Genomic DNA, 10229 nt, shown 5'->3' on the forward strand with positions numbered 1-10229 from the left:
GTATGAATGCCATTAGCTTTGTTTGAAATCTAACAAATTAAGGCTGAAAGAGGGAGCATCAGTCAGACAGAGTTCAATGATGGGAGTTAGAGTTCTTAGCTCTGTATTGTCTGCTAATAAATAACTCATTAAAATTATTTGTATTTTCCCTTTGTTTTCATCAGCTGATAGCAGCTGCTGCCTGAGAGTTGAATGGGTGATTGCCTACCTCCATCTTTGTTAATTTTTAAACTTTTTCGATCATTAGAACTAAGAGCATCAGTAAGTTCCAGGAATAGAGAGCCACGATTCCCAGTCACTATTTTGAGCATATTATTGATTGTCTCTGTGGTGGGTGGGGTTAAAAGATCTAGGGATTTGATATGGTGGCAATAACCACCTATAACCATCCTACAGAAAGTTCCTGTTTCTGGATGTAAGGGGTTACCACCATCAAGGGTAAGTAGAATTAAGACACAGAAAGAGAAACTTAAGTTTGAAATGTAGAGACAGTGATAACACACCTAGACCAAAATGACCAATGGTTTTATGATGCAATGAAAAAAAGAAATAACTTTGGCATATCTATAGAACTCAAATTGGAACAGAAATTAYAACTTCTTGGCATTCATGAGAAATAAAATTCCATCAGTTTTRTATGCTGTTTACTGTTTGCCAGATCTTTAACTGGTGAAAATTGAACTTCATAAAGATGTACTCTTTTAAACTCACTTTATACGAGGGTTTGACTCCAAATATTCTGATCAGCCTGAGAGCCAAAACACTATTCTGAAYATTTAAACACAACCCTCCAAGCTTTTGCTGCCTATGCTGATGAATTGTGTGTGTGCTCACGCACATGTATGTTTTTAAAAATGTCTATTTGGATGCATGCAGCAATTAGCAGTGGAATGGTGGTTCTGTACACAGTAAGAAGTACTTTATTATCACTACCTGTGTGGGGGTCAACAGTGGAAGAAATTGTTTAGTCTGAATGATGGTAGGACCAGCAACAGAACACTAGTGTTTTGCAACCAACCTCTATTTAAAAAAAAAAAAAAAAAGTGCATTTTTCTACATGAATGTTTCTCACATGTTTTGGTTTCAGTTCAGAATTAATTCTTCCACATTAATGATCCACCTCTGCCTCTTTCTGGTTTGGAGAGTAATTAGTTAATTACAGATTTAATTGTAAACTACCTAGACATACTCTTTATCAATCTGTTCAGAAGGACTACAAATCAAAGCCAAGTACATCTTTAATAGCTAAATTACTTTTCTTTTGCAACTACAATTCAGGTCTTATTAGCAGCAGGAGTTAATGAGAAAAGTCACACCCATTTAACTTCACATCAGGGTATCTGATTGTGCCACTTCTTTCCGGTGTGGCTGCTTTGTTCTAGTGCATTACCTATAGGTATGTAATTTAGTAACTAAATATATCAGATGTGAAGTACTGTTGCATTAGCATGACTGATCCAGACCAACACAGTCATATCACAAGGAGAGCATGTGGCACCAAGCTGAGGATCATATGATTTAATTTTAAAAAGAAAATAAAACAATGAATGCAACCCAATTGCCAAAGTTGTTTCTGTTTCCCATTTCTATTGTCTCCAGGGACTAAGCACAAAACTATGCTGGAAGCTCGGAATGGAAGTGGAACCATAAAAGCCTTTCCCCGGGCAGGCGTAAAAGGCAAAGGACCTGTGAATAAAGGAAACACAGGCCTTCAGAACAAAACATTTCACTGTGAAATATGTGATGTGCACGTAAACTCCGAGACACAACTGAAACAGGTACTCAKCCAGCTTTCAGAGTGAGAATATTCGGCTGTTCTTTGTTTTCATGGTGGTAAAGTACCAACAGTCAGCACATGTCAATGTAACAGTCTGTGTCCAAACACAACTTACAGATTTGTCCATTGTACTTGGCTGCCATGCTGTTGTTTTTTTTTGATTATGATTTTCCCTTTCATGGAATAAGTTTTCTCAAAAGCTCTCAATTWTACATATTTGTTAAAAAGTTATAGAAGGTGTAAGTTGCAACATGTTATAACTAACTTTAGTCTGCTGGAAGTGTCATGAGTTAATAAATTCTGTCATTTCATGTACATTTCGTGTACTGCATGATGTTTGCCTTGACAAAGATGTGAAGGTGGATGAAGGCAGTTMGTTCACAGAACACTGAGTAACCTGCTTAGAAATGTGGGATGGAGAGGATTTCTAATATTTTTTAATCAATGTTTCACTCTAACTGAGAAGCATGACCTCTAAATTGCAATTACACTAAGTTATGTCCAGTCATTCTTCAGATGATCAAAGCTTCCTGAAAAACACTTAGCTTGATTCCATATGCCTTTTGGAATTAAATACTTGTTAAGGAACTTTACAAGAATGAAGATAAATTCGGTAATGGACATTAGCAATACTCTTTCTTCTGGTTTCAGGAAAAAAAAATCCAGTTCTTTGTCTTTTTATTCTGATAATTCCCTTGAAAATGAAAATCAAAGCAAAAATACAATTCTGAAAAAGGTCCCTTACTTCTAATACTCCAAGATAATCTGTGTAGAAATACACTTATAAAAATCTTATATATCTTATGAAGAAGACAAYAGATTTTGTGCATTTTTTTCTAACATCAGTTAGTCTGATATATAACCATCTCACTAGGATCTCCAGGCAGCTTAGGGATTTAAACAATTTTGTGACCTTATTTTTTTCCCCAAATAGAGGATGCTTTAGTAGCTAATATTCTTTAAAAACTTTCTATCARCAGTGGATTGAATTTGATGGGTGTTTTGTAGAGTTAGGGAGGAGTTTTTCAAAGGCTTCTCTCTTTAACCTGACTCAAGTCCCGTTGAGGTTAGAAAAGGTAGGAAAATATTTGACTGTAGTGGAAGCAGAGTTGAACTTTGGACTGATGAAAATTACAGTCCCAATATGTGGTATGCAAAGGATGGTGCAAATCGCAAGAGAACCTATTCCTTTTAAATAGTGAATTAGTCAAAATAATAGTGTTGTAGAGCAAAAGCCTTTAGTATTGGAGCAGTAATCTTGTGTAAAGCAGAACSTGAAGTGATCTGTTGTGGACCTATCACCCTTTGTTTTTTCTTTTCCCATCCCAAATGTATTTTAACAGCACATAAGCAGTAGAAGGCACAAAGACAGAGCTGCTGGGAAGCCACCAAAACCTAAATACAGCCCGTACAACAAACTCCAGAAGGGAACACATCCCCTAGGGGTAAGCCAATCACCTTTTTATTCGACTTTTATTTTAATCCTGATATGTAGGRTTTTTAGAAAACATGAGTAGTGAAGTGTTTAAAAGTTGAGTAATAGTGTAAGCCATTGGAGTACCAAGTATATGAAGGAGCCAGTGGAAGCCCAAAAGGGTTTCCTTTGCATACTTTGGGGGGTCTTCACTACAATCTGTGGATCCTTGCTTTTGTAGCTACTCTGAATAACCTCAGAAAAGCTTGTTGAAAGGTCATTAGAGAGCAAGAGACGGAAAAAACATCCAGATGTCAAACAAGACTTTTCCAGTTTTCACCAAAGACAATGTGACAACGTAACTAAATAAGACTCTATGAAATATAAACCATCCATTCTGTCCTTACTTAGAGAATTGTTGAGATAACAAGTAAAACTTGTTTAAATTAAGTTTAAATTATAAAAGTCCATCTCTGCTTTTGTTTGAGTGTTTCAGAACTATTCTTGTTGTTTTGACTGCCAGGATAAACTATCTGAAACACAATTCTTACTAGYCCTGAAAGCTGAGAAAAAGGTTTACTTTTTAACAAAAAAAAAAGCCCTCTAGGATGCTGCCACTGGTTAAGAATCAGCTTATATTGTGGGTGGGATCGTGAAACATCTGACATTAATCTTCTCCATCAGTTAAACTGCATGAATGTTTTATCTGCTGTTTTGTTGGGGTTTATAGATGGTTCTGGCAGAGGGAGGATGTTGATTCATTGTCCTCATGGAGATTAACCCCTTGACCATCTTCCCTGATAACAAGCAGAATATGGAGGGGTTTTTTGTGTGAAAACCAATTTCTCTTTCTGTTTAGTTAAAGTTTTTTTCCTGGCAAAAGAAACTGTATCCTTCTTGAGGCAGCCCTCATGAGTGGCATATTCATGCAGGATTCAGTTGTAGAATAAAGTGGTGAACCATTCTGGTAGATCCACCAGTAGGGAAATAACCCCTTAGGTTATTAGTTATTAAGGTTATTAAACCCCTTAGGGTTTCTCAGTAATCCACAAGAAAAATCAAGGTCTTCAATACAGATGATACTGAAAGGAATAGTAAATGTGTAATGGGGTAAGTAGGATATGGAGTCAGGAAAGCCTTTCTGACAGGATTWTTATTTTGTTAGGAAATTCGTTGCTTTTCAGAGGATAAAAACAACTATTACATTGTTGTTGTTGTGCACAGTTCTCTACCAATTTATGAAGTGGTGATTTCTGAGAACTCCAGCCAAGRTTCAGGACAAATAAAGGCAGCGTGTCCTTTTTCTGCTCCCTCAGTCCCAATTGCTCACAATATGCAGGTCAGGCTAGAGGGCATCAAAGAGGCAAAAGGGATTAAAGAAGGAGAGAACAAGCCAGCGATAAATGAACTGAAATGTGTAGCAGAATGGTGGCTTTAATAAGAAAGGAGAGACCAGTTCTCCATTTAGTCTTTTTGGTATTGAATATAAAAACTGCTGGAATTGTTGTCACTTGAAGGGCAGAATGGCAGAAAYGCAAAGCCAGAGATWTTCTAATTTAACCTTTAATTTAATGCTCTTTACTTTTTTTTACTCCCTCTCCCTAGCTGAAGGATTAATTTTATTTTTATTCTCCTGAGGTGGTTTTGTGGGGGTTTTTTTTTTGGTGGTTTTTATTTGTTTGTTTGTTTGATTGGTTGAGTGGTTGATTTGTGGGTTTTTTTGGGTTGAGTTTGGGTTTTTGGTTTTTTTTTTTTTTCTGTTCTAAGTAAGACTGTAAGAGGTATTTATTAAAAAATGTAAGGAAGGAGGAAAAATTCATATGCTCAGCAAGGGAAGAACACAGCTTGGATCAGTAAAACTGATCAAGAAAAAGATCAGGTCACWGCTTTTTGTAGGCACCATGAGGAATTTTGTATCTAACATTTATTATATCCTTTTGTAAGAGAATGACAGAATTTTATTTGATCTGAGTATATTTCCCCCCGAGCTTTAAAGGACCTGGAAGCCAACAGAGTTGCCAATAGGTTTAGGGGAAAGTGAAAATCCTCTGTCCATGTGGCTAGTGAAGAACCAACAGACTTTTTGGAATATGGTGATTTTATAATGATGGAATTCAATGGTGGTTCRTGCCTGAGTCTCCTGTCCTTACTTTCAGATTATTCACTCACTAGGGTTCTGTTGAGTTGAAAATGTCAGAGTGATGTTGTACAAGTTAATTACTTGAAAATCCCTTTCATGGAAAGGATGAGAAATTGTGTTTCCCTGTAAGTAAGAAGTGTCCATACTTACACTGAGATGCCCCAGCATGGCACATATATTCATATTCTGCATATTCAATACCACATTTTCAGCTTTAGGCCCTCTGCAAGAGGCCTTAGGTCATGCTAGGACACAMCAAAGTCCATCAGAGACAATGGGAACTTTTCTCTGTCAGTAAATGAAGTTTATCATTTAACTTATCTCAGAGTTATAAAAACAGGACAACAAAGGTATTCAGGCTCCTGGCATTTCATTAGAAACTTGAAATTGCACTAAGAACTGAAGAAATTTATAGAGGCTACTCTGATGTTCATTTGTATGCATCCCAAATGCAAATTCTCTGAAATTTTACCGGACCTCTTGTAAGTATTTTCAATTGGTCTGGGAAAAACTTCAGGGTTTGGGTTTTTTTTCGTTTTTTAGGGAAACTCTAAATGAGGGGTATTTGTATTTGGTAGTCCACAAGATTTAAAATTATGTCATGATGTAAAATGTTTTTTAAGAAGAAACCTCAGTGACAGGAACAAAGATATCATAGTTTGACAGAATACTACTTTAAAATATTTGCCACATTTTCACAATCCTTGTAAGAATGAACAGTATCTAAGTGGAAAACAGTTGGAAACGTTGAAGACACGGCAAGATTAAATAGGGCAGCACCCATTTAAACCCACGAAACATGAGAGATTTTAATAACCTGTGAAAAATAACATTGGTTTATTTAATTGGTTTATTAGAAGCGGGAACTAATAATGAAGAGTGGTATGGAGATCTTAATTTTAAGTAGAATTTGCATCTTAACKATTAAAACAAAAGTATCTTCTTAGTCAGACCAGGGAATAGGATTTGTTTTCATTCTGCTCTGCTTTCTAGCATAAAGCTGTCCAGATGGAGGTCGATTAATTGATATCTAATTTTTTGTTCTTTAATTGTTGCAGGGTGCATGCAATTTTACTTTGGTGCAGATTCCCCAGCCCCATTTTAGATTTGCTTTGATTTCTAATCCCATATTAAATTATAAGTGTCAGCAATAAGGTGTGAACACTGAAACTCTTTGTCCCCAACCCAATCCTTGTACACTTGTCCAGTGGGCAAGGTCATATTCCCTGTTAAAAGTCTGTAGCTCATAGAGTCAGTAGCTGCCACAAAGCTTTTCCTGCTTGATTTTGCACATGTAATCTAAAGTCAAGCTCCCTCTCGTGTAGCTAACGGGAACAAATGATATCTCTCTGTTTGTTTTCTCTTCTTCCCCACAGGTAAAATTAGTATTTTCAAAGGAACCTTCAAAGCCGATGGCCCCACGAATCTTACCAAATCCGCTGGCAGCTGCAGCAGCAGCTGCTGCTGTGGCTGTGAATTCCCCGTTCAGTCTTCGCACAGCCCCGGCAGCCACCCTTTTCCAGACTTCAGCACTTCCTCCAGCACTCCTCCGACCAGCTCCTGGGCCCATAAGGACCACCCACACTCCTGTGCTGTTTGCTCCTTACTGAACTCCAAACAGGAATTCATTGTACTGCAATAATTTTTCAAATCAAAACAAACAAAAAAAAAAAAAAAAAAAAAAAAAAAAAAAAAAAAAGAAAATCAAGAACATTGAACTATGCAGTGTTTATTTATAGTTTAAAGTATATATGAAGAGCCAGAACTTTTGATAGAGAACTGAACAAATTCTGAAAGGGGGAATGGGCAGTATTTTCTCCAGATGAGAACATTCCTCTTGAGCATTGATCGTTTTAGAACTGATCTCCAGCATTGACTTGTAGTGACATATAAAACTTATAAAGCCTTTTGACTGTGCGTTTTGGCACATATTTCCCTGCAACGTCTTTCCTGCTTTATGAAACAACTTACAAATTTGTCTAAAGGGCATTAACTGGTTCCAATGTATATAAAATACTTTATTCTGTAGATTAAAGAAGAAGGAAAAAAGAAAAGAAACACTGTGAATAGTAGTACCCTTACCAATCCTCCTGCCAAATCAGCAGTTACTGGGTATTTATCTGAACAAAAGTAGCTACAATAGATGTCTTGTAAAACAGTAGTATTGTGTCTCTATCTATGCCACTAGGTTTCTAACTGAGTTGCAAAAGATAAAATGAACAAAATTATGTCACTTTGGTAAGTAGTCAAAAATTATTACAATAATGTGGAGCTGTTCCTGGTGAGCAAAGTTTACCTCACTCACAGAAGAATGGGCATGAAAACAATCTAGGTTAGGGCAAAGAAAGTGATCAGGAAGATCTAGTGGGGAAAAATAATTCATATGCTGTACACAGAATGGGTCAAATGTTAATTTAACTGAGAAAGCATGTGTACACTGTRTAAAGTGTAATACATACAGGACAGATCAATGTTTAGGAAATAACAGCAGACAACAACAAATATGCTCTTGTCATGGAACAGGCCTGAAACTTCAGTGTTGAGCAAAGGAAAGACACAAATCGGTTACACAGAGTCCTAACTGACAAATGAGAAACAGGAGAGAAATCCCAGTCTCATTTAAGTCAGTATAAAGTTCCTTCTGACCGCAGTGTAGCCAGAATTTCATCCCAAGAATGCCACATATTCATTTTATATCACACCAGTGGGACTGTCCGTAGGTACAGGTAATATTTTTTGCAGTAGGGTTAGTCTTAGAAACAGACTTATTCTCTTGTTTTATTTCCTACTGATGTGATATAAAATGTCTTAATATACCTATAAAATATAAACAGTGACAYGTGAGATACATATTACGAGATAACTGCACATCATGGGTTTGGAACAAATACAACTTTTAGGATCTGAAGGGACCCTCGAATTCTGTAGCTGACCGTTGTGTATGGACAGCTTAAAGCCTTATATATTTACTGTGAGGCTTAAAGGGGTTGACTGTGTCCCTTTAAAGTAAGATTTATCAGGGGTATATATAGATATATTGTATATATGTTAGAGTAAGAAAAATAACTTATAAACAGAAAATCTACTATATAAAATAATTATATAACCATTGAGTTTCACATGTGGGTCATTAAGTGGTAAGTAACAAACAACCGAGAAAAAAATAGACTTCTTGAATCTGATCCTTGCTGCCTGCTTTTTCCCATAGGGAGCTGAAAAGTATCTATTAATATTATGGAGTGTGCTGCTGAGTCACATGCAACCACTCTGATGTGTAGCTAAGTGAAATGCCTACCATGCATTTACGCAGAATAAAATTAAAAACCATAATTTAAGTTTAGATGGGGAAATTATTTGAAAGATTTTATTAAAAGGCAGTAATGCAAAATATTGACCATGTGGTCGCTATATAATGCTGCCTGTGGTTAATATGGACAGGTGGGAGATATAAAGGATGGGAATATACAGCACTTTTGACTTGCAGTTYATCAGTGAGCCTTCCATATACATTCGTATTTGCCATTTTTTAAACCTCTCCGCATTTAGATTTTATAAAAAATATATACAGAGAGAGAAAGAAGAGGTTCCATGGATATCTGTGTCCAAAGAATTCCAAAGAGATGCATTTATTTATCTAGAAGTATTAAAATAAGTTCTATATTATGTATTTGTATTTCATCCTGTTTATTTGCAAACGTTTGTGCCTTGAAATGAAATGAGCTTTTRTTTATATTTAATTCACACCTATGTAGCCATGAAAAAGACATGATGGTGATTCCAGGGCTGATTACCAGCTGGATTGCTTTGGCYTAACTTTCAAAACAGCAGGATGAGTAAGTTCCTGAAGCCAAGTTTAGACATCTAAATARCTAGGGGCTGACATTTAAAAGGGCTCTCTACTCTACAGCTCCCAGTAAAGAGGCAGTAAATAAGCCAGCCTTCAAAACTTGCTCCTCGCACTAAATTCAGAAAATGTTTCATTTTATTTGGGTACATGTAAGATACAGTGGACTTGGTCTTTTAAGCCTGCTTTCAACCTCCCATCTGTTTGCAGAAGMTGTAGTGCCATTGCCAGCTGCGTTCAGATTCCTCCTTGAAAAGGGCAGCAGCTTTCAGCTGTGCTCCATGAACCACCATTTGTCTCCAGAGCCTTTTGTAAGAGCCTATGTAAGAAAGATCTTGCCAAGRGAGCAGAGTAGGACTCACATTTTGGGAAGGTAGAAAATCTGGGCAGGCTCCCTTTTCCCCTTGAGAAATCATGCAGATGGGAAAATGGGAGATGGGCAAATATCCTGAYGGCTCTCCTGCACAGCCTCCTGGTGCACGGACACCTGCTGTGCATCCTGCCATGGTGTTGTGATGCCATCAAAATCAACAGGCTGATCCTTGCCAAAACGTGGCCTGTGGCATGTATGGAGGCACAGTACTAAGGGCAGAGTTAATACAAATTTTGCTAGAAATAAAAGAGTGTCATTCCAACTACTTACATCAGCTAACTTGCAATGACACCTTCAGTTTTCTTGGACCTCTTTTGTCACAGTGCTCTATGGAACAAGTTTTTGTTCACACAAGTCTCTTAAATTTCAGCTGTAAACAACAAACTCAATTTTTTTTTTTTTTTTTTTTTTTTTTTGTCTCTTACTCACTACCTAATAAAGGATAAAGCCTAAATGTTAGAATCTATAGTGGATTTTCTGTGCCTTTCTGCTCCACCCCTGTCTCGGTCAGTACCAAGCCAACGCACCCAGGACATCAGCACAACAGTTCCATTATATATATCTGTCAAGGAAAATACTGGCACAGCAATCTGATGGGGCAAAGAGARCTTCTGGTCAAGGGTATGTCCACAGCAGATGACAGAGGAGGTAGCAAACAGAAGACATGTTACACCAACTTGT

The 10229-nt window shown here is 37.0% G+C and overlaps 1 protein-coding gene across 1 annotated transcript in view; it reads left to right on the plus strand.

The window, feature by feature from the left end:
• Positions 1-9930, plus strand: part of ZNF385D (zinc finger protein 385D) — a 161754-nt gene extending 151824 nt beyond the window's left edge. The window contains exons 6-8 of the mRNA XM_057373206.1: positions 1600-1778; positions 3121-3222; positions 6708-9930. Of these exons, the coding sequence (XP_057229189.1) occupies positions 1600-1778; positions 3121-3222; positions 6708-6941 (515 nt within the window). The 3' untranslated portion in view covers positions 6942-9930. The remainder of the gene's footprint in view (positions 1-1599; positions 1779-3120; positions 3223-6707) is intronic.
• The last annotated feature ends 299 nt before the right edge of the window (positions 9931-10229 follow it).

The sequence above is a fragment of the Malurus melanocephalus genome, unplaced genomic scaffold (genome assembly GCF_030028575.1).
Source record: "Malurus melanocephalus ecotype Western Australia unplaced genomic scaffold, MMel_1.1 scaffold_189, whole genome shotgun sequence".
NCBI classification, from domain to species: Eukaryota; Metazoa; Chordata; class Aves; order Passeriformes; family Maluridae; genus Malurus; species Malurus melanocephalus.